The sequence below is a fragment of the Meleagris gallopavo genome, chromosome Z, assembly GCF_000146605.3.
Source record: "Meleagris gallopavo isolate NT-WF06-2002-E0010 breed Aviagen turkey brand Nicholas breeding stock chromosome Z, Turkey_5.1, whole genome shotgun sequence".
NCBI lineage: Eukaryota > Metazoa > Chordata > Aves > Galliformes > Phasianidae > Meleagris > Meleagris gallopavo.
The window spans coordinates 31,595,950-31,620,389 of record NC_015041.2 but is presented as its reverse complement, the minus strand read 5'-3'; the positions used below and the strand labels follow the sequence as shown (position 1 = coordinate 31,620,389).

The 24,440-nt window shown below is 38.0% G+C and overlaps 1 protein-coding gene across 1 annotated transcript in view; it reads right to left on the bottom strand.

Annotated features, from left to right (window-relative positions):
* Nucleotides 1-24,440, bottom strand: part of TJP2 (tight junction protein 2) — a 52,268-nt gene that overhangs the window by 11,476 nt on the left and 16,352 nt on the right. The window contains exons 2-11 of the mRNA XM_010725719.3: nucleotides 11,888-11,941; nucleotides 9,580-9,704; nucleotides 7,570-7,672; nucleotides 6,276-6,855; nucleotides 4,741-4,844; nucleotides 4,441-4,594; nucleotides 3,322-3,430; nucleotides 3,075-3,214; nucleotides 2,475-2,541; nucleotides 376-526 (exon numbers count right to left, since the gene is read on the bottom strand). Of these exons, the coding sequence (XP_010724021.1) occupies nucleotides 376-526; nucleotides 2,475-2,541; nucleotides 3,075-3,214; nucleotides 3,322-3,430; nucleotides 4,441-4,594; nucleotides 4,741-4,844; nucleotides 6,276-6,855; nucleotides 7,570-7,672; nucleotides 9,580-9,704; nucleotides 11,888-11,932 (1,578 nt within the window). The 5' untranslated portion in view covers nucleotides 11,933-11,941. The remainder of the gene's footprint in view (nucleotides 1-375; nucleotides 527-2,474; nucleotides 2,542-3,074; nucleotides 3,215-3,321; nucleotides 3,431-4,440; nucleotides 4,595-4,740; nucleotides 4,845-6,275; nucleotides 6,856-7,569; nucleotides 7,673-9,579; nucleotides 9,705-11,887; nucleotides 11,942-24,440) is intronic.

Here is a 24,440-nt window from a genome sequence, read left to right as displayed (position 1 = left end):
AAGAAAAAAATATCATAGTAGATATAATTCAGAACCCTGGAAAGTCAGTTGCTGGCATCCAAATAAGCTGAAGAAAAATGAAAAAAAGAAAAATATACTTTATCCAAAATAGTGTATAGAAAATTTATTCTCTTCCATCTTGAGGCATTTTTTAAACTTAATCTTTTCCCTATCTACTCTTTTCACATAATTTTATACAACTTGATACATAATTTGAGTTCTCCTTCATAAGCTCATTACAGTAAGGTCCCTCCATCACACAGTTACACGTCAAGCAAAAATTTGACTTTCTGAGAATATGACTTATTCTATGTTTCCACTAAGAAGCAAATAAAAAATTATAAAAGCTTGAATTTCAGGGACACAGACTCATACCTTGAGAATCTGATCTCCTTCCTGAAGTCCTTCTTGGTCAGCTGAGGTGCCTTCTTGAATTCCAGCAATAAATATCCCTACATCATTTCCACCAGCAAGCCGTAGACCCACACTGTCCCCTTTCTTGAATCTCACCATTTTCGTATTAGGACTACAAGATTTACAGGCAGAAAAAGAACAGCCGAACATTAGGCATAGACAATAACTGTCAAGAGCAAAAAACTGCAACTTAAAAAACATGTTTGTAATACTTTTATATCCTTTCTGTCGCTAGATAGGCTGAACTTACCCATGTAATGCTTCAAAGAAAGAAAGCAGAAAATTAACATTTTTTTACAGTAGAAACTGAGTTAGAAAGAGACACGAAGTGATATATCCATACATGACAGAGAGTAAACAAATTCTTGGTTTCTGATGTCCTGAATACTCACCACCTACTTGACCTTCTGTCACATAATCAGCTTTTTTTTTTAATTTTTTTGTTTGAAAACAGCCTGAGTAATGAGTAATCCCACTCATAGTTTTTTCTTCCAAGAACCCAAGAACTGTCAAACAAATGACAATTTCTTTGCAGCTTAACATTTATTAGATCACATGGAACTTCTGTTTACTTTTACTGACAAATACTTCAAAATATATTTTACTGTTATCTGTCATACCTTTTATATTTCAGAAGGGAAGAGGCTACAGGATTAGGTTCAGCTTTTTTCCTGTCAGAAAAGCTGTATGCCTGAATGACCTTCCAACACAGAGGACAGTATTTATCTGTCAGCCTTTCTCACTAATACCCTAAGCCTGTATTATAAATTCCCCTTCACCAAAATAATCACTTGATTAATTTGTACATCAGTGACAACAAGGTCCAACTCCAGGGAAGATCTGAGAAGAGAATCCATCTGAGAAAAAAAACGTCAAGACGCACAATCTTTAGCTTTCCTTTACAAGCTTAGTGCTCCTCTTCATTTAATTTTTGTATTTGGGAGCAGCCAAAGAGAACATGCATGCTGATTTCATACCAATACTGTTTACTGTTTACTGTTTACATATCAATACTGTATCTTAATTCTTAAGGCAACAATAGTACCAGATTAAAAAAGAAAACAACATAAAACTGCCAACCCCCCACATCCACAAATTTTGCAAGCAGTATTTTTTCTTTCATTCAGAGCACATATGGACTGTGCAGGCTTGAGTTTGAAGAAAAGATGCAAACTTTTGTATAAAATTTTTCAGCTTGTATGGCTGGCCTTTGCTTCCAACAGACTTGTTCCCAAATAGAGAATGTTCTTTTAGTATCTTAGTATAAGAGAAAGGGGAGTGTTGTCTTTTGTAAGTATAAAATAATGAAGAAGTTTAAAATACACTATATACATTCCTTAGCTTTGCACAGGCTAGAATGGACCTGTGCTCAAAGCAGTTGTGTTGAACAATTATGCTTCTGAGTGTCATTAGTGGTGGCGATATTACAAGACACAAGGGAAAGATGTTCAAGCGGTTAACCAACAACACAAAAAAGTTTATCTCTTTATACCAAGCCAGACTTTCCTATGTTCCAGCTTGCGTCTGTTGCTCTTCATCCTACCACTTTGCCCTATACGGCCTCTGTTTTCTCTGCATGTAGTCATTAGGTAGCTGGAACGCTGCCTTCTGTTCTCTCTTCTTCAACCTCCATTCTCTTAGTCTCTTCTTGTGTGCCATACACTGACTCTGTTGATGTGCTGGAGCCAGATATACTCTACTGTGTCTATGTCTTTTTTTGGCCTTGCAAACCTCAAAAGGGATACCAACTCCAAAAGCTATCCCACAAGTGCAAAATAGGGAATAAAAACATATCACTGTCTAAATTCCTATGAATGCACAGAAGCACAGGGTGCTGTTACGTCTTCCAGGCATAAAATAAGTCTATATCTTCTATACAAATACTTGTAAAACTCATCTTTTTCACACGTATATACAGTTAGAAGGCATGTGATTTTGGCATTAAACTTTAAAAGGAGTATCACTCCAAATGCACAGAAATTCAGAACGCATGGTACCAATAGTTATGTGCAAGTTACGAAAGCACTGAGAGCAAAAGAACAAGGAATATGCCTCCTTACCCATATATCGCTTCATCTTCAGGGCTGGGTTTAAGAATTGTTCTTGTAGCTGCTTTTGGTTGAGGCACTGTATGTAAAAAAAAAAAGTTAGTGGAAGTTACTAAACTATAAAAAAAAAGTTCAACTGGCAGCAATTTTTAGTGATCAGATAGCAGCCCAACTGCCCCATGCCAAAGATTAATACAAATTTAAATGTCTATCATTTTTTGTCTAGAACTGATCTACTTCATTTTTAGTTGTTTGTTTTCACTTAATTCTTGGGGGAAAAAATATCAGAAAGATACAGAACTCTTTTTTTCAGGCAAGACAAATCAGACATCACAAATAGCTTTTTCTGTCTACTTAGGCTACGAGGCTACTAGGTTGCATCTAGATAAGTAAATGCTTTTTGCAGTAGTAATTCCAATGGACAACTACCTTCAGGTAATCTCAGATGTTTCCTCTTTCTCTGTATCACAAAGCAAAGACTCTTCTGCATATAAGGATGGGATTAACAGGAAGACTATGCTAGACTTGTGGATGTGACTGGGGGAAACAGACTTTCTGTAGTCAGGAGGAGGAAAAAAAAATGGGGCAAAAAGTGTAACGGGAAGCTCTGACCTGCTACATCCTCTTGGTACTTTGGTTCTTTGTTTGCATCTACAACAGTGACAGCAGTTGTCGTAATATCACCAGTTGATTTAAATGGCGTAGGCATTGCTCCCATCCTGGACATCCTGTTGGATGGATCATCTTTTGCACTAAATTGAGCACAAAACAATGAAAGAATGCAGTAGAAACAGTTAACAGCGCATGTATTTTAAGCATTCCTTTGATAAGCAAAATAATAGAAAACAACACTTCTTACTTTGTTTTCTCTTTCAGCTTTTCATTGGATGAATGTGAATCCAGATCAGAATGATGTAATCTGTCATCTTGAGGGGAGAACGATCTGTTTGACTCTATTTCAGAAATATCTATAGAAACAAACAAAAACATATAAATGAAAAGAGAAATATCTATAAGCACAGCAACAAACCAAAAATGCTTATATTGTCTGTTCATATAATTACCACAATTGTTTACAAAAGCTTTCACATATATGTAGAATCTTCAAGTCTATTTCCTTTCCAAGTATGGTGTTTGGATTTGACTAGGGTATAGGTGCTGTGTGCTTTTTAGTGCTTCCCCCCTCTCCACACAAAAATACTTCAAGAAGTTTTCACACAACTTTTGGGCAACATGCAGCACAGAACTATTATCGCCATACCACTCCTAGATTAGCTAGCATTAATTTGAGTTCTGCTGAGAAACAGAAACAGAAGACTACATTAACCATCCTCATTACTGCTTCTCAGTGACTAAACAGATTAGCCTTCAGATTTGGCCACACTTCAGTCATGACAGTAAAACCTATGAAGCACTGTACAGACTATGCTGATATCTGAGAAACAAATATCTTGCACCAAGTAATGTAACATGCTACTCCCCCAGACATCCCGAGGCCTTTCCAAAGTGAGATCATACTGTGAGATATAGCTCATGCACTGTCAGAGATCACTTGTGAGGATACTGGAAATTGAAACCATTTCTCCTAGAGACTTCATATCCTTGTCCTGAACACTTTTTTAATGAATTCTGTAATGAATGTTAATGTCCTTAGCAGGACAGATCAGTTCACTCCATATGATTTTAATATTAAAACCTTTTATTAAAGTAACCAACTTGTTTGGTACAGGAAGTAACACTGATCATTATTTTGCCTGAACGTCACTACTTTTTCTGTCTCTGCCTCTGCCCAATATGTAATTGCATGATTGCTACAGAACTTTCACCTAAAAGGAAGTTGGCTTGATGCTTATTTGGCTAGTGTTTTTTGCTTGTTTTGTGTTTTAAAACCTAGTGCCACTGTATCACAGCACAACACTATAAGATCCAATTTATCTCTGTGCAGAAAGAAGAATTTTTCATCCAAATTAAACCTCACCATCCATTTCTGAGTCACTGTCATTCAATGAAGGAATGTTGAGCAGGGTCTGCTTTCTGTCTCTGAGGACAACCAGCTGGAGCTTTCCCCGAGACTTCTCAATCAACTTCCGGGCATCAGCTAAAGACATGTTCTCTGTCACCGTACCATTGATCTGGATATATAAAGGTATCAAGTAAATAATAAAAATCCATATTGCACTGAAGTTTAATACTGAATTTCACTATAATATGACATTCCCCAGATCAATCATCTTTAACAAGTACTTGCTATACTGCTAGTAGTTTAACCACAACACACCTTAAGAATGATATCCCCTTCATGAAGGTTGCCATCTTTGGTTGCTAGGCCAGTACTGGTCATTTCTTTTATGAAGATCTGACTTCCAAGTCGGAGACCATATTCTAGAATGAGAGAAATAACCCACTGTAGCTTAAATAATAAGCAAGAATACTTTTTTTTTTTTTTAACCACCATTGTGTATAAGCAGCATTACTATAAGAAAAATAAGACATGGGAACTCAGTATACAAACTTAACCTCAGACTCTTTTTTATTTCAGTGCTGTCCCACCTGTACAAACAGGTCTGAAAACAATCACAGACAAATAATTAGCCTGCACCTTCAAAAGTGAAATGATGCCTTTGTTCTTGACATGCTCACAAACACATTGGACTACATTTTCTCTGCATCATAGTTCGTATGGTATAGAAAGGCATAGGAAAGTGTCAACAAGACAAAGAGAAGAGCTAATTCTTCTACTGTTTGCTTTATGGGGGCCCTTTCCTATCTATAACAACCCAGTAAGTTGTCTCCTTCATTTTGGGCAAAGAAGAGAAAAACCCACAAAAGTTAATACTGATTTTACAAAAAGCATGTCTTTGAGCATAAAAAAAACAGAAACCACACTTGAGAGAAACTGCAGAGTATATATATACATATATGAATGGCAGGAAGTATTAAGGAAATACTGGCTATATACAAAACTTCATAAAGTCATCTGATATCCTTATTTGGATAACTATTTACATTATCTTTAGAAGTAGAAACATTACATGCATGGGAAGAACAAGAAGGACAGAAAATGATCCTCACCAGGGTCAAAACAAGAGTAGTTTCCGCACACAAAGCTTATATAGGCAGAAAATTCTCGCAACAGGCACATTTTAAAGTTAAAACACAACAAAACCTCCAACAAACAAACAAACAAAAAAACAGAAATTTTGCATAATCTAATCTCAGATATGCTTTACAGCACAAGAGTCTTTACTTCACTGCACATTAAAAGATCACACTTCTGGCCTTCATATACACATTCCAACACTTGATGAGAAAAGAAGGCTATTTCAGTTGTTGCTGTTTCAGTATCCATTATTACATTCTGAAGTATTTAGAACCAAACAATTCTTGGAACCACTTATTTCCTTCAGCATAATAAAATTAAATGTACCATTAACATCAGAGTCTACTCTTCACTCATTGTAACTACTCATTTTATAGGTATGACAAGTGTAATCTCAGTCATGACCATATCCATGCTTCAAACCACATTTAGAAGAATAGGGAGGAGAAAATAGAAAACCAAAGGGCACAGAGGCTCAAAAAGACTCAAATGACATGGGTGAACAGTTATTTGTACAAAGGCAAAGTCCAAAGTGCTGAGGGGAAAAAAGAAAAAAAAACCAACCACCAAGAACATCTGAGAACAAACTCAGAGAACAAAAGAACAACCAGTGAAAAAGCTCTATTTAAATTCTAAAGCAGAGGATATTTAGGTATCGCAGATTCCAGAAAAACATGTTACATTAAAATCAACCCCTCCCCTCCCACACCTACCTTCATTATGTTTGCCTTTTGTTAAGAGAACACTGATGGGTCCATTCTGATCCTGTGGTCCTAGGTACTCATGCTGATGGTGTGTTTCAGGTGAAGGACTACGAGAATGAAGCCTGTCTCGACTTAGGCTCCTCACCTCCCTCACATATCTAGGATCAGGTTGAGATCCATGTCTGTAACTGACTGGACTGTAGTCTCCTCTGTAGTCCTGTCCATAGCCACCATCCCTGTCAACACTTCTTCCCCTGCTCCGATCTCTGCCATAGTCTTGATCCAAGCTCCTGTCGATGCTCCTACCACGACTTCGATCACGGCTGTAGCTACATTCACTACTACGATCTCTGCTTCGGTTGTGCTCTCTGTCTTGATCATCTCTATAGCTCTGATCCAGGCTGTTTCCCCAGCTTTGACTGCGCCCTCCATTGCCACTACGCCAGCTTCTTTCACTGTAGCCACTTCGAGCACTTTTGCCATCAAATTCTGCATGGTCATCCATTACATCTAAAGCTCTGTCCTCATAGTCAAGGGAGGGGCTTCTCCTCAAAGCAGTAGCCTGCACTTTCCGTGGTCTTTTCACAACCTATTCAGTGCAATATGAAACAAAGAAAGCAACTCCAACAGTCAGAAATTGACATTTGGCAAATGAAAAGTTCTTTACACTTTGATGAGAGCTGGGGAAAAATAAAGAACCTCAAAACTCTGAAATACTGCAGTGCTGTACTTACAACAACTGAGGTTTATAGAACAACAAGCATGTGAGATTATTCAGATGTGCAGAAGAAATATTTACTAACTGGGAGTATAAAAATCAGAAGAATTAAAATAAACACACACACACAAAAGAACCACAAAAAACACATCAGTAACTGTATTTTTTCAGCTCTGCTATAAGTATGCTACTGAAAATGTGACAGCCCCTTCAAAACAACTGTAGGTGCATCTCCTAAAGAAAGCCAGCCTGAAAAGCAAGTTCTGTGCATGCTGGACATAATTTTCTTCATATTATTTTATTTTGTCCAATTGTCACTCATTAGTAAAACTAAAGACTGAAGACAAATTTTATTCCCAGTTTTTCAGTAAGATAAATAACAGTGTCACAAAGTTAACTTCCATTTGCTTCACCTGTATAAACTAAAACAAAAACATTGTTTATTTACTTGTACATTCTAATGGGCAAAGGCTTGTTTTGCTTTAGACATTTGTAGTCCATTTCATAGAAGAAAACCAAAATCTTGATTAACCAATCACACAGCCATATACCATTGGCGAGTGAATATATTTATAACACACTTACAATGGTGGCTACTTTTCCACTTTTTCTAAGCTGTTGTACTGCAAAAGAATGTGGAACATTTTCCATTGGGGTCCCATTAACTATCACCACGCGGTCATTTTCTCTGAAAAAGATGGGAGAAAGAGAGAAAAGTATTTAAGAGAAGTCTTCATAAAAACATCAGAAGAAAACTTTTTTTTTCTTTTTTTTTTTTCCACCCCTCCGCAGGAATGAGGAGAAAGATGGATCAAAGGATTTCATTCACTTTAACAAGAATTTTTTTCTTAAAAACAGTAGTTGTTAGACAGACACTGTAACACCTGAGATTGCTACAAGAAGCTTTCAGTATGTTTGATAATCAGTTTGGGTAGAATAACATAATTTTGTATGTTTATTATTATGACATGCTTCAGTTAACTACCATAACTTCAAGGCAGATTTTGATTTCTTTTTTTTTAAGAATATTCATGATAACAATCAAACTTTCCATCATTTATTTATTAAGTTTTTTGTAACTCATCATCTTTCACACCTAGTGGTAGCTTCTTTTTCACAGCAGTATGCAAATTTCAAGATAGATTCTAACTCATGCACACAATAGTATTCATCCAAATCTAAACGAAAAAACTACTCTTGCACAATCTTCTGAAAGACTGACATTCAAGCCCGGTCTATTCTGGAAGAACAAGACCAGTGAAAACCAAACCAAACTGACCTCCCCCAGAAAAACAAAACAAACAAACAAACAAGGCAAAAACCCAAAACAAAGCAAAACAAATAGAAATGCTCAGGTCAAAAGAGATTATAAATTCAACTTTTCAAACTTCTTCTGTGTGTCAAAGTGACCATTAGCGCTGGGCCACCCTCAGGAAAGAAATCCATAACACATGATAAATTAAAAACATATCTTCTCAAAAGTCATTTCAAACCTACAAAGTGCAGGAGATAAAAAAAATTCCCAACTCCACATATTAGATTTTTCTGGTGTTTACTCAGTTACTAACCTTACAAAGCATCAGTTCAAACAAGTATTGACTACTCTATCATTTTTTCAGCTAGATAAATGAAATTCTTAGTATCAATTATTTTCTCTTCACTGTAATCAAGTCACATTACAATCTTCTTTTTAAATAAGAAGATTATATACTTCTATACTATATATGATATACTTCTATTTGTAGAGCATTTTCTCTAACTCCTGAATGACTTTTGTGCCTCTTTTCATACCTTTCCAATTCCTTTTATTGAAAGAGCACGCCACCTTCTGTTCTGCAATACTCATCTCGTCCTTCAATATCCACTCCTATATGAGAGCCTTTCCATTATCTTGCCAGATTTCTGTTTGAAAAAATGGCCAGAACCTTCTCTTTTGAATTACTATGCAACATCATCATTCTTCTGAAGTTCATCAGATATTCTAGAATGCAAATCCAATCAGCTATGGACTGGAAACTGTTTATCTCAGCCTATAGATTTAAAAATACTTCTCTGCGATAAATGTTGTCTCACCAAGGAAGATGTAATCTAAAGGACACTGGAGCGCCTTTATTTCTTTCAAAATAATATTTAGCAAACAATTCTGTTTCTCTTCCCTCCCCTTTTATCACTTCCAGTACCTTAAGGGTTGAGACTCTCCATTAGGCTACCTGACTTAGGCCATTCTCATGAAAACTAATAACTGACCAGGAAGTACATTTCCTGGAAAAAGAACAGGATGAATGTTTTGAGATGCTAAGTACTTCTGTTATTTCTTTAAAAGACATCCAATCCTAAAGGAGACACAGCTGGCCATAAAGGCTTCTCAACACTACTGAAATTTATTTTCTTAGAAAACAGCGAAGAATAACAACTCCAGGTACTGTTGTTTTGTTTTGGATTTTGTTTCCATTTAAAGCAGTCATCTTCAAGAAATTATCAAATCTCAGCAGCACTAAATCACCAAGACATCAACCACAACTCTTTGAAGGTTTTAAGTGTTCTACAGCCATGCTCCTAAAAATATGTCAGACAAAGAAATAAGAAATTGCTTACTGAAGTAATCCGTCTGCTGGGCCACCTGGGAGAACATCTGAAATGACTATTGAAGTTTCACCATTTTCAAAATGTGGGTTATCTCTGCCACCAGAAACTGCAATCCCAAATCCTCGTTTTGAATCCTTGGAAATAAAAACAAATACAACAAAACTCAATGCTACCAGCTGACATTTTGATAGAAGTAAGAGTAACATGAATGATAGCACTCTATTAGATATTATTCCAAATACAATAGTTGCATGAACAGTTGCAGAAACACACAATACTAACAGATTTTAAAAGGAATCAATCAAACAAACAAACAAATAAAAATAAAAAATAAAATCAATCCATGTAGCGAGGTAACATGTTCCCATGTTCCAAACCCTCAGTCTACACAGAACACTCTAAGTTGGAAGGGACTCACAAGGACATTGAGTTCAAATCCTGGCTCCACACAGGATCACCGAAAATTCAAGTCACATTTCTAAGAGCATTCTCCAAGTGATTCTTGAACTCCAGCAGGCTTTGCTCAAGGCTTCTCTCTAATCTCCCAGTCTGTACATATACCCCAGGGATGCCCTGATCCACATGCAGAGCCCAGCACTTACATTTGTTAAACTTCAACCCTATGACGGTTATAAATTAAGAGGATTATTCACTAATTTAGCCTACATTTTGCCACACCATCCCACTAGGTATTCATGCCAAAGTTACTGTTGGATATATGGCTCTATTTAGTTAGTGATGCTTAGGAAATCAGATCAGCATTTCTATTATGTCATCTTTATTAACTGCTATCTAATCTTTCATTACTTACTTACTCCTCAACCAGGCTAAACAAGATCATGCCTGATTAGAAAAAGCAATCCAAAGTACTTGTGAATTTTATACTCTCTCACTATCAAGTACTTTAAATAAGTAATTTAAGTTGAACCTGCTCTCATAGAAATGTCAGATCTGTAAATGCTCAAGTCTGGCATTCAAAAAAGTCAAGGAAGTACTTAACGAGATGTGAAGGAATCATGCCTGTAACACTAAACCAGAAGTGTTAGCATAACTTAAATGTAGACAAGAACATGCGCACAAAACCATACATTTTATTTAACACACAGGTTGAATGCTATTAGCTATTCAATAAAGATCTTCTATTCCTTAAAACAAATATGTATATTTATATATACACACACAAGTTACGGCACAGGAACATTTTTAAATTTTGATTAACTTACACATGAAATAATTCACCAGATTAAAGCGGTACATCTTCTACAACTCTACATGTGTATTTAATTACATGCCAGCTTGCACTCCATTAATGTCAATATTAAGAGATTATTTCTTCAAGGAAATAATAAAGCTTCACATTTACTGCATCTTAGCTTTACAGGAAGCAGATTGGTGCTTCAAGCCAAAACAATACAGAATTAAAACTAATTGTAGAGCACAGTGGTAGTGCCTGAAACAGCAAGTCTGTGGCTCATACTGCTCAGGTGATAAAGAGCTATCTCTGAATTGAAGATTTAATGCACATATGCAAAGAACTCAATACCCGAAAAGCTGGGAATTTCAAGAACTAAGATCTTCTAAAGTGTTTCCTCTGCCCATGTCTGCAACATGAAAAACAATCCATCTCAGAAATTCACCCATAAAACCAGTTCTGTAGGTGAGGCAACTGTTTTACCTCAGGGCATTGAGTTCATTTCAACGTAGGGCATATGAAAAACATTAATAGCATAGTACAGTCTGCTCATTGAACATAGACCACCAAAACAGCTGGGAAGACTACCAACACTGTCAAGCAACATATCTTGTACTGTACTGTGGTGGCTTTTCTTGAAAGTTAAAGCAAAACTTGTAGCACATTTTAGAAATTTAGACGAAGTACTTAACCACTAAATTCCATACTGGTTGACATGAAAATATATATACAAACAAAACAGTGGAAATGTGTTCAGTGATACTTACAAAGCTTGAACATCAATCAAAACTGCAAGATAAAGCCATCTGCTTTGTTTTTAAGGTTATTCAGTGATGAATTTTGCTATGTGGCTGTTGTGTAGTACATTAGATTGCTTTTACAAAGGCTAAATAAATGTAAATATAGCACTTAAGCAGTTAATTTAATTTATTTTTAAAATTAAAAAGTCACATCATAGTATGAGTAACTAACAATTAAGCTTTGAAATGGAAAACATATCTAATTCATACAACACGTTAATCATACTCTGGGCTCAGATATGCTAATAACATTTATTGTGAAACATATTTAGGTATCAGCAGTACTAGTATATCCAAAAGACCAAAAATATTAACAGGCACTCACCTTTTGTAAGGTCACAGTGTACTGTTCCCATATCAGCTCTTCCATGCCTGGGGCCTGTTGCACACAGAAACCAATTAGCAAAACAAAAAGCATACAACTACCTAGACTGTGAAATACCCCATTAAAACACAGATGTAAACATAATATATTTATTATAAGCATTTGGTATAATTAGTACGAAACACATGCATTTCATTTAGTGATGGTTTATTTTAAAATGGAAAAAAAATATCTAAGGGTTCTAGTTGACAGAATTCCTTCAAATTTCACTGATTCAACAGTTCATTCTAATTTTCAGAAAAGCTTCATTTAACATAAGCAACTAATTCAAATCACACTACCATGGTATAACCCTGATTCAAAGAACACAAACTGAATATCCCTCCATTCCAATATATCACAAGATCAGTAGTTGAAACTGAGATCTTAAAAACCAATGAGCCTTCAGATCTTTCTTCTTGTTCATACGGATTTGGCAAAATGCTAAATCCACTGAGTTATAGAATTGAATATTTAGATTCCCCAGCTAAAATTTTATTTTACAGAAAAACAGTGTATCTCTACATAGCACTAGTATATCTATTTCTATGACACTTCTCAGATGCCTATTTTTCCATATTTTTATTTTTCTCCACATTTCCAATACAAACTGGTTCTGAATGGGTCTGTTTACCTTATATGATATAACCCGAAATCTTTCCAACTTAAAATAAAATACAAAATAACTAACTACTCAGTAGTGGTGCATCATATAGCTAGCTCCTTCACTGCCTGGCCTTGAAATGAGGAGAAAAAAATGAACCACAGTATTTGATACTAAAAACTTTTCAATTCAAAACACAGAGCATTCATTTGCAAAAGAAAAATTCAGGTTCTTCATGAGAATGTGCATGCATACTGAAGTCACAGTTTAATTTGTTTTTACTGCTAAAAGTAGACATTTCTCTTGGTTAGATATGAGTTTCCTGAGGAAGCAGAAGCCATATTAGAAGCTCAGTTTTGACTTAATTGTCCTTTGAAAGTCTTTAAAGGGATTACTGGTAACAACAGTAGCCCAAAAAATGGACAAGATGTGACACATGATGGATATGCCTGTGCTGTAAAGCATCCCTCATTTTTCCAGAGCAAATGTTTTTGGACAGTCAGTAGCAATTTGGCAAGCCATGGATGCTGTTTCTCGAATGCAGAGAACTCCACGATGTATTCTTCCAGTGGAAGTTTTGAATACCATGAAGTAGAATGAAGCTTAAGTTCTGCTGAGAGATCCTGAAGGAATATTCTCGAAACTCAGCATTCTTATCAGGAAGTTCACAACACTAAATGTGCACCAATACTTTTCTCCTCCAAAATGGGCAGTATTCAGTTTCTAGGACTCTGAGTCTAACTAAAAACACATTTAGCACATCTGTTCAGAGAATGACTTAAATTGAAATTAACACAAGTGAGTACTCCTAAACTTCTACTTGTCTAGAATGAGTGGCATTTTAACTTCCTATTAAAATGCACGTTTTGCCAGCGTTACTCTGCTGAAGCATATGATGAAATTATTTTCTCTGATATTCTCATGTTAGCAATTTACATGCCTAACCCTTTAGCAAGCTGACAGAGAACCATCTCACAACACAAATTCCCTTACACAGAGATCTCCTGTAGGCTAAAAAAAGAAAAAAATCTCCTTATCTACATGCTTTTTCTGAGCTGCTATGAGAAACAGAAGTGCTGTTTGGCACTTGCTTGTCTGGCATGCATGAAAATTGATAGTTTAGCTACTACTGACCCTAAGTTATACCATTACTGTCCTACTTTTCTATATGGTATCTTCAAACTCTGCGGTCTGTGCTGAAGAAAGGCCTCAGTCATTTAAATTACAGTCGGCTTCACTGAAGAGAATTTTAGAAATGAAAGGGGATCAAATGATTGGTAACATTTAAAGGACAAGCAGCCGAGATCAGATTTTGTGGACAGGAAGATGGAAAATCTTTTCTCTCTTACTTCATACAAGCCCAAACATCTTAGATATGTGGCAAGAACATCATTTAAATTCAATTTACAGTGCCTGCACTCCTTACCAATGCTACTTACCAGCCCAACACACTGCTGAGACTGGCTCTGTTCAGACAAAAGTAAGGCAGGCAGACTGCCCTTATGGGCAGAGGGCAGCACACAGACCCTGCTCTTCCAGCAACTCTAACATCGAGCCTTCTGATATCCTATCTGAAAAGGATGGTCCGAGAAATGACTGCTTGTTAAGTGCAATGCTGCAGCAAAGGGACTAAGTAAAGGAGAGTAAAGATACTGGGAGAGGATCTATGGGTAGGAAAAAACTGAGCTTACAGGAATTTCCTTCACCAAAACAGTGGCTTTAGTGAATTGTGTAGTAAAATCTTGCACCCGAGACAAGAGATGCATCATGTTGCAAATGTGTACAAAACTAACACAGATAAGTATTTGCTCTGACAAACAAGTCTCGTGATATCTGGCCATAAATACGAACAATAGGAAAGGAAAAGAAACTAGTGCCTACAGATACTACACTTATGATCCTATAGGATGTCAAGCCAACAGCATCATCTCATCTGTGCCCAGAAAATGTTCCCTAAATATCAGTTGTGGTCTTCACACATCTCCTGTGTAAATCTGAGGGAGGAAAAGGCAAGGGAATTTTTAGCCGGAAACTGTTAGTTAATCATTAAACAGAAAACACTTAAATAATTCACTTTTAAATTTGTAATTAATATGTTTTCAGAAACTGGTCCTTGGGAAACCTACTCCCAGATGCTGTATACCATATTAGTAAAGGAAAGTACATTATGTACTTGCAAAGCTGATTTTGTGCAACATAATTACCACGACAGCAGGACCAGCTCTGCCATACTGATAAAGCCATTCAGGCTCCGCAACACAGTTCAGAGAACTGAATGGTCACCTTGGAAGCCTGCAAAGCAAAAAACACATCTGTACTCCCTCAAATCTCTCAGCAATAATCCCTTTAACATTATAAAAAAATAAATACTGCTGCATGCCATTGCCACGATACTAACTGATACTGACAGCTCACTGGGGAAGACTAAAAGGAAGGAAGAGACTATAAATGCTAAAAATCACCAGCCAAGGACTTCCAAAACAATGATTAAAAGTCTCCACCAGAATAACAAAATTCCTGTATTCCACACCTAATGACACGACTGTCCTCTGTCTGCATCAAGTGATGGGTTACAAAAATCCCCCATCGCCCTGGCCAATTTCTTCGCTCTATGTCTCTAGGGAAACAAGAAAGGATCTGAACAGCCTGGACATCCCTTGTATGATTGCCATTTCAATGCAAGATCGCACATAGAAACACTGGAGAAAAGAAAGGCAGGCAAAACAGTGAGGATTCCACCTCCAGTAACTGCTAGTAACTGTTTTGCAAGGTTTTACACAGATAACAAGATAGCTACAGGATAGCTACAGGAAGTGCAAATTGTCATTAGCTAGTCTAAATTCATTAGTGACTAAAGTCAGTCAATTTCTAATGAGAACACTGCAGTCAGGATTTGCTTAAATCTGCCTAATTCTGAACACCAAAATGATAGGCACTTTCAACATGCCCAATACAGACCACTTGACAGAATCCGTGGCAGGCAACAATTCAGAGTACTACAATCATCTACGAGCTGTAAACAGCAACTCCCACTGACAGTCATCTGCAATTTATGCAATTACTTGCAACTGAGAGATGGCCCCAGGCAGCTTCTTTCAGAAAACCACCACCAGAAGACCTGCCACCACAGTCATCGGGCTGTGAAAGTGAGCTGGAGGGAGGAAGGAGACACAAGGTACACAGGGGAGGGAGGAAAGACCCAGAGCAAGATGCAACAAAAAGCAACTCACGTGTCCCCTTAAAATCCTCAACTTTTTGACTGCATGTGACCACATTCTCTGCAGAGCTTGCGCTGTCTTCATTGTCACGGGATATGGTCTGTTCAGGGACGCCGTGCATCCTGGTCTTTTCATCTGTTTCTACCACTCCACACGGTTATGTAATTCTAATACAATAGTGGCCTACATACTAGAACAAATCCTGCCGTTCGTTTCACACAGAAATGCATCAAAACCACAGCAGGGAAATCTACTCAGAGTTTTAGCAACTTTCGCTGTAAGAGGCCCCAGGGAAAGAAAAAAAAAAAGACTACTCCCTGGATTTTAAAAATAATAGGAATAGTTGTTATTTTAAATGTCAGAAACAGATCAAAACATAGCAAGCTACTCTTTTTACAAGCACATTTTGGTTCCCTCCCATCACGAACATATCTGAAACTTTAAAGAAACAGGGTACTAGCAACTTTAAAGACAAAGGCACAGGGAAGCATGAAGCTTACTTGAAAGTTACATTCTGATCATAGCACTTTATAACAAGAATTACCACTTGACTCCATTATTTTGCACATTTTAAACTGTGTTTAACAGCCTCTATCAAGTCTCAACAATTTAACTACTGGACCCAGGAAGTCCTTAGGCAGAAGTAATTGTAAGCATGCGAGTAATTCCTTCACCTGCACATGTATAATTACATTTAAACACTTCCAGAACTTAGATTTAAAAATATCCCAGGGATATGACTCTAGCAAGAAAAATAGAAAAAGAATCAACTTGCTAATAACCATGAGCGGCAGATATTAGATGTCTGATAGAGGAGGAAGTAAAACTGTCGTAATAAGCTGATCATATAGCCTGAAAGATGACTTTACTGGAAAATATTTCAAGCTATCAGTTCCATCTACTCCATACAAAGGGTGTGAACTTAAAACTTGACCAGAGTTTTCCCCGAGGCTTCATGCAAGTCTCACAGGCTGTTTGAAATGTGAAACAGACAGGAACACATACCAACACTCAGTGCACTACATGACACTAAGTGAAAAACCCCATCCACAAGTTGCATTTCTTCTCCAGATGGGTAGTTCTAACTGCTGAAGGTGAACAACTTTCCAATTGAGAAAATTAGAGTTTAAGGTTTTTCCCTCAGAAGACTGAATTCTACATCCTGTGTTTCAACTGTATCCTGCCAATCTTTGGCAATTCCTTGCGATAGCCAGCAGAACTAGATCACACACAGGTTTGTGCTGTTCAGCAGCCTCTGGGTGGGCCTCTGCTGCCAGAGCACCTGCGTAGATGGAGGACTTGGCACTGGAGCCTGGTCAAAACAGTGGAGAACCTTCATTAATGTCTCTAAAGGAAAATAATCATTCTGCAGAACAGATTCACATTCATCACTTCTAAAACCACATTTTCATCTATTTATTTAAAGAAAAGTGTCAATAAGAAGAAACAAATGTAAAGATGTAGTGGAGATGCCTCTATCCATGTCCTTGCTCTCCTGTTCTGCTCACTGCCCTCACAAAGCTCTCTAAACAGCACTCTAAACTCTGAATTGAAAAAGTAGCATGAAACAAACATCCCCATTTCCAGACAGGAAAGATGTGGTAAAGAAAAATGGCAAAACTTTCACCATAAGTTGAACAACAGCCTTTCTTCTTTGGTTTTGGTCTGTTCTCTCCTTTTAAAGGAAAAGGAGAAAGGATAGATTTTCTCTAGCAACACTTAAAAGAGTAATGGGAATAAATAAAAATGTAGCAGTCTAGAAATATCACCACAAGTGTAAGAAATTTTTCTTGCACAGTCACAGCAGCAGCTTTCAAGTGACCAGTGAGTTAAAGAAAGTTGCAGCCTCTTGCATTTGCATTTCATTTTGGGAAAAAACAATTTCTGGAGGACAAGAGTTCTTCAATTTAACTTTTCTAAGCGAGATGGAAAGCTATTCTTAATTATTATTATTTTTTTTAAACCATTGTCCAAGCAGATTCACAATACCCTGCATTTAATTACATAACCAGCACTCTGTTTTGACTTTACCTGCATGACTGTTTGCAAAGACTAAAGGAGACTAACTAAAGCCTAAGAACACAGTCAGCACAAGATTACAAATGCAAGCATAAGCCTATGACAGTTCACATCTACCTGACATTTATAACAATATACATTTTAAACTGAAGTTCCTTTTGGGAGGAGGGAAAAAAAAAAGAAAAAAAAGCATTCAGTTCCAAGCAGCAAACAACACCTTGGTTCTGTGTCTGTTTAGACAGCGAAGAATTAGTGACTCCTGCAGGGACAAGTAAACTAAAAACTAACCAAGACAACCTGTCCTAAAATATAGCGGTGTTAGAAGAGAAAGAGAGCTTCCAGAAAATTCTGCAGAGCAACTTCAGAATTTCACAACATTCTGGTAACAGTGTGTGATAAGAGCAGACAAGTGGTGATGTATCATAGCTGTTTTGATATGTTCGAAGCATACCCGGCCTCAGTGGCTGTAGATTATAAAAGATGATTACAAAAAGAATCATGTAACATAAACAGTGTATGCAGAGCCTACCAAATGTTTGTAATTACCACAGTGAACAAATTACCACAAAGTCTGAAACGAAATGGCATTTTCACCAAGCTTTTCCCCATGCAGTAAGGATGCCACTCAAGCCACTTTGAAGTAAGAAGGCTCCAACTTAGTTATTCTCATCAAATATCTGCATATGGTAAGGAGAATCTATGGTCAGAATCTAGAAGAATAAGAAACACTATTTATCCATATATTTTTTATAATAAAGCTAACAGAGAAGTTGCTCAGAGAAGCTACGTTGCCCTGGAGATGTTCGAGGCCAGGCTGGATTGTGACCTGGGCAGCCTGAGCCAGTGAGTGGCAGCCTGGCCCATGACAGGGGGCTTGTTTAAAGTCCCCTCCAACCCAAGCCACTATATGAAAACAGCCATTTTATAACAGTAAATGTCTCATATTAAAGTAAGGGAAATGATAGGAAATGGTTTGGAAACGATAACCACTTGGAGTAACTCTCAACTGCTCTTTATCAAGGCACAAACTCTTTTTTCCCCCTAGTCATGAAAAAAAAAAAAATACACAAAATGGACAACTCCATATTAAAAGATACTCTGTATTCAGGATCTTCAGTTCTACTTTCACATTTGAGTAAAATTAAGATGGCTGCTATCATCAGGACGCAGGAGCTTTGAAGAAAAAAAAAAAAAAGCAACCCCTGTCACTTACTATATATGCAAGAATACCTACAGTTCAGCACTGAAGTGACATTCTTTAAAGAAAAATTCTTTCATGTGGAAAGAAGCAGTGCAACAATTCTTTCCTTTCCAGTTAAAGTCTATTAGCGGAATTGTGGAATCACCAAAGCTGGAAAAGATCTCTAAGATCATCTATTCCAACCATTCACCTACCACCTGTGCCCACTAGCCATGTCCCTCAGTGCCACATTTGTACCCTTTTCTGGAACACCTCCAGTGATGGTGATTCCATCACCTCCCTTGGCAGCATGTGTCAATCAGTTATCACTGTTTTGGATCAGACATTTTTCCTAATATCCAACCAATTTCATTCCTAATCTGCTTCATTTCTCCTCACGTTCTGCCTTTGAGTTTCAGGATGTAAAGTCTCCTGCTGTGTGTGTTACAAAAACGTACTTTGTAACAGAGTATAGTAACTTCTCTTTTAACAAGTGAAGTGCAGAGAACATGTGTATTATTAGATTTCTTAGGAGGAATATTTTCACAAAAATGTATTTAGGTGTTATAATCTTAATATAAGGGTTATGCAAAAAGAATTGTTTAAAAAGGTACAAAGGAAGCATTGTTGTGCTGATGATGGACACTATCTCACTCTCCCTCCTCAAAGGAACAGGGGGATAAAATATAATGAAAAAAGGCTCAAAATTAAGAATAAGGAGATCACTCACCAATTATTGTCATGGACAAAACACACTCAGTGTAGGAAGATTAATTTATTCCTTATTACTAACAGATTAAAGCAGTGAGAACTAAAAGCAAACAAAAACACTCTCCCTTCCCAGCCCCACCCTCTCATACCTCATCCCAGGCTATGCAGGAAAACAGGCAATCGGGGCTGCAGTCAGATCACAGTGTTTGATGCTGTTGCTTCTTCATGGTCACTCCCTCTCCCCGCTCCATGCAGAATCCCTCCCGCAGGATGCCATCCTTCCCAAAGTGACCCTGAGTGGGCTTTCTACAGACTGCAGCTCTCCAAGTACTGCTCCAACATGGCTTTATACCACAGGGCTCACCCTTCAGGGGTGGATTTCTCCAGCATGGGTCCCTCCAGCCTTCCTGCCCCAATGTGGGCTCCTCTCCATGGGCTGCAGCTTCAGTGCAGGGCTTCTCCTGCAGGGGCTCCAGCCTCCTTCAGGCCTTGTCCACTGCCATATCATAGGTTCCTCCATGGCTGCACATGGAGATCTGCTCTGCATGGTGCCCACAGGCTGCTGCTGGAGGACAGTCTGCTTCTCCATGGGCCCTTCTTGGGAGGGAAGCTTCAGGGAGCTTCTGTTCTGTACATGCAGCTCCTTTAGCACTGACCATGGTGTTTGCAGGGCTGTTTCTCTTACATTTACTTACTCCTTTTTCTCACTGCGTCTGGTACAGTGTTTTAGCCCCTCTCAAATACGTTATCTCTGAGGTATAATCAGCATCACTTATGGCTCAGCTCTGTCCAGCAGCAGGTCCATTTTAGAGAAGCTGAAGCTGACTCTGATCTAACAAGAGACAGCTACTGGGCTCTGCCATCCCAGCAGTCCACCTGCTACCAAAACCTGATTGCATAAGCCCAGTGCAAGAATAAATTTTCTAATCACTACTTCAGATTTGATACATTGAACACTGTACAAAAACCATCCCCTTATGATACAGAGAAGTTGCTGAAATACCAGCTGGATGAGTAAAGTGATCAGAAAATTGTTAACGGCTGGACACAGAGGACAATGGTCAGCAGCTAGAGGCCAGTAAGAAGCAGAGTACCCAGGGGTCAGTACTGGGTCCAGTCCCATTTAACACTTTAATTAATGATCTGGAGAATCAGGCAGGGTGCATCCTCAGTTAATATGCTGATGACAGAAAACTGGGAAATATGTTGATGACAGAAAATTGGTGGAGTTGCTGACTCAACAGAAGGTAGCAACTGTTATCTCTCATCTCCCTTCTCTACTTTAGTCTCTTTTCCATAATCTTCCCTGCTTCCTTTCCCTTCTCGACCGGGCTTCCTTATCATGACATTTTCCCTTATATCCTAAACTTTAACTGTTTCCCTCCCTGAGATGGTATTTGATAAGATTTGGGTGGATAGTTGAGTACTATAATCATACATGTTTAGCATGTTCTTCTTACAGCTCATTAGCATACAGAGAAATGTTAACTTGAATATTAATGTCATGGTTAATAAAGCAAAAGGTCTCACGTTGTGCAAAACAGTCTTGAAGATCCTGTGCTGAAACATTACATACTTATTTCCACAACTTCAAGCCAAAAGAGGACCATCCTGCTCCTGCAAGACTCTCCTTTTACTGCTTTTTATGTCTACCTCACAGATTTCCATCCTGAAGGTTTTCTCAAGAGATAAGCAAGAATCAGTGTGAAAAGCCCATAGACTGGGACTGTTCAGCCTGGAGAAGAGGATGCTCAGGAGACTTTCTATATGAGTGTGTATAAATACCTGAAAAGAGGGTCCAAACAGGACAAAATCATGCTGTTCTCAGTAGAGCTGAATGCACAGACAAGAGGCAATAGGCACAAACTAAAACACAAGAGGTTCCCTCCAAACATCTGGAAATACTTCTTCCACCATGCATGAAAGCGAGCACTGGCACAGTCTGCCCAGAGAAGCTGCAGTCTCCTCCCTGGAGATCTTTAGAAGGACATGGTCCTGGGCAGCCTACTCTGGGTGCCCTGCTTGAGCAACGAGCTTGGACCAGATGGACCCATAGATTCTCCTTCCCACCAAAGCCATTCTGTGATTCTGTGAAACAAAATTGATTTTTCATGCAAAAGAAGTGATGACTTGAAAAGCTTTTCTTAACCATATTTTATTGAAAAGTTACACTATTCATTTGTTATACTTTGTAAATTCTGTCTGCAAAAGCACTGGCAAACACCATATGAGTACCATTCCAGGCATTCAAAGAGCAATCTCTACTTCTTAAGTTGCATGAAAACTTTTGAAACTATCAAATAAAGAATGTTTACTGATGATGTACAGTTTTTTGACATTATTCCTTTCAGGAACAGTCTGAAGCCAGTATGACAGCAATGCCCATGGCCATTACTTTACACTGTGCTCAGAAATATTTCATTATGGATTCTGTTTTACTTTCTTCAAAATTATCTGAACCCAAATCTAGCCAGCTGCAGAGTAGTCCAGGCCTCTGAACTTCAAGTCAGTAGCCTTCCCACCAAAACACTGGCAAAGGAAGCATGCACACAGACTTCCTCCTTGTCTATCAAAGGAAAGCTTCATACTAAAACCAGCACGTGAAACAAGAAACAGGAAGAAACTTTCCCATACTTAGAAAGTTTTGCCCGGCTAGTAGATGGAGCAAAAGCTTTTGAGGTTGCAGAACTTGCATTCATTTCCACACCTCTTGTGTTACCGACACTACAAACACCCTCCAGACTGAAATCTGAAGTAGAGTCCAGTGCTATTTCAGAACTGAAGAGATCAAGGACAATAGCACTGTTCATCAGGCTACTGGGAACAGTAAGCACTGAACACATCCATGTCCCATTTATATTGTTGCCCTGCAATTAAGGTTCACACTGCACCACCACAGATCTTCCAGTAGGTAATTTTTATTTAAAAAAAAAAATCCAAAGAAGATGAGGAAAAGTTAGATATATGCACAACACTTTGATTGATCCAGAGCTTTGGCAAGTTGTGCACTTTTTAATTCAAAAGCAGTAGCTTTTTGATGTCAAGTACAAAAACTCCTGAACAAAACTAGGGAGGTTCTACATACAAGAGTCTGTGCAATGCATGCATTAGTCTCACTTGGAAAAAAATATTTACTGTTTTTCATGGGGCTTTTTATACATCAATGTCAATAGGAAAATTGTTTAAAGCCTAACATTCACTGATTATACTGAATTTTCAGAAAGGCCAAACACTTTGAGGTGACAAAAAAAGGGGAAGAAACAGTTGTTTTTTTTCAAAAGTATTCTGAGTTCAAGTCACTTTACAAATAGCCAATAAAGACCCACATATTTTTGTTTATTGTTTGTTTTCTTAAGGTGCTCTCTTCTGCTCCGGCTCAGGAAGGTTTTTGTTTCACCGGAAACGAGCATCCTTAGAAGGAATTCAAGCTGACGAGTTGTTTCTGCAAAATGTTGACAGCCCATGCGAGCTAACAAATGACAGCGCCCAGACGCACTGTGAGCCGTACGCTCAGTTAACCCGCAGAGCCACTAGGTGGTGCAGTGGCCCTGTAACAGAGGCCCACACGGTTCACTTTCTGCGCAGAAAGTCGAGCAGTTGTTCTAAGAAGCGCAACTTCAGGCTGTCGCTTTTGCACTGCGCTGTTGCGGTGAAGAGCAAGGTTTATTATTATGCTATTATCATCAGTAAAATCAAGATCCTAATGGACCTCAGTCACAAAGATGCAATTTTTCATTGAGCTGGAAAAGGCAGGCAAAACACACCCAGGAATTTTCTAAAATGCATGATTGTGGTCACGGTACCTGTGACCTATGCCAGCAAGAATGACAGTTATTCCTTTCAATTTAGTACCTAGAAGCTAGGATGATACTTATCCCACAAGTATGTTTTCAACATCTGTCTGCTGGTAACTGTTCAAGGGGGTGAATGCAAAAGCAAAAAAAAATACATACATGGGAGAGTATAACAGATTCAGAACACAAACTCACCATCAGTTTACATCCTTGGCAGGTTACACTTACTATTAATGTACATGCAAAAGTTCTAAAGTTGCCTGGGATGGGGTTGAAGAGATGAGCAGAGTAGAATATATTCGTTACAGCTGTGTATCGAAGTGTAATATTCTTACAATCCTTTACAGAAAGGCTGGTTAAGCAGTGGAATAGGCTCCCCAGGGAGGTGGTTGAGTTACCGTCTCTGGATGTGTTTAAAAACTGTTTGGATGTGGTGTTCAGGGACATGATTCAGTGAAGGGCTGTCGGTTAGGATAGTATGGTTAGGTCGTGGTTGGACTCAATGATCTTTAAGTCTTTTCCAACCTGAGCGATTCTACAGTTCTATGATTCTATCCCATTACAAACAGTAACCTATCGAAGAAAAAAAGCCATCAGAAATTGTAAATAGAATGCAATAGCAAGATTCACAGGTCATGCCTACTAAAAAACCTAAAACCTCATAGAAATACAGTTTAGATCTCTTTCCGGAGCAAGTCCTCTTCCAAAAGTACCTTTTGCCCAACAACAGTTCTGTCATTATCCCACTAAAATCATGCTGCAATTGTTCCAGTGTTTCCCCCAACAGGAAGCAACCAATTGTTCAAAGTCTATGCAGAGAACAGCTTCAATTGAAATACGAAATTGCCATTTTGGAGAAAGCATATCCCATTTCCCTTTTTTTAATTGAGCAAAAATGCTGAAATTATTTCCTTCATTTTTCAGAAAGCAATTTCTGCCTATTGAGAAATAATAACACTTTGGGAACTAGTATTCTTCCCACCAAAGT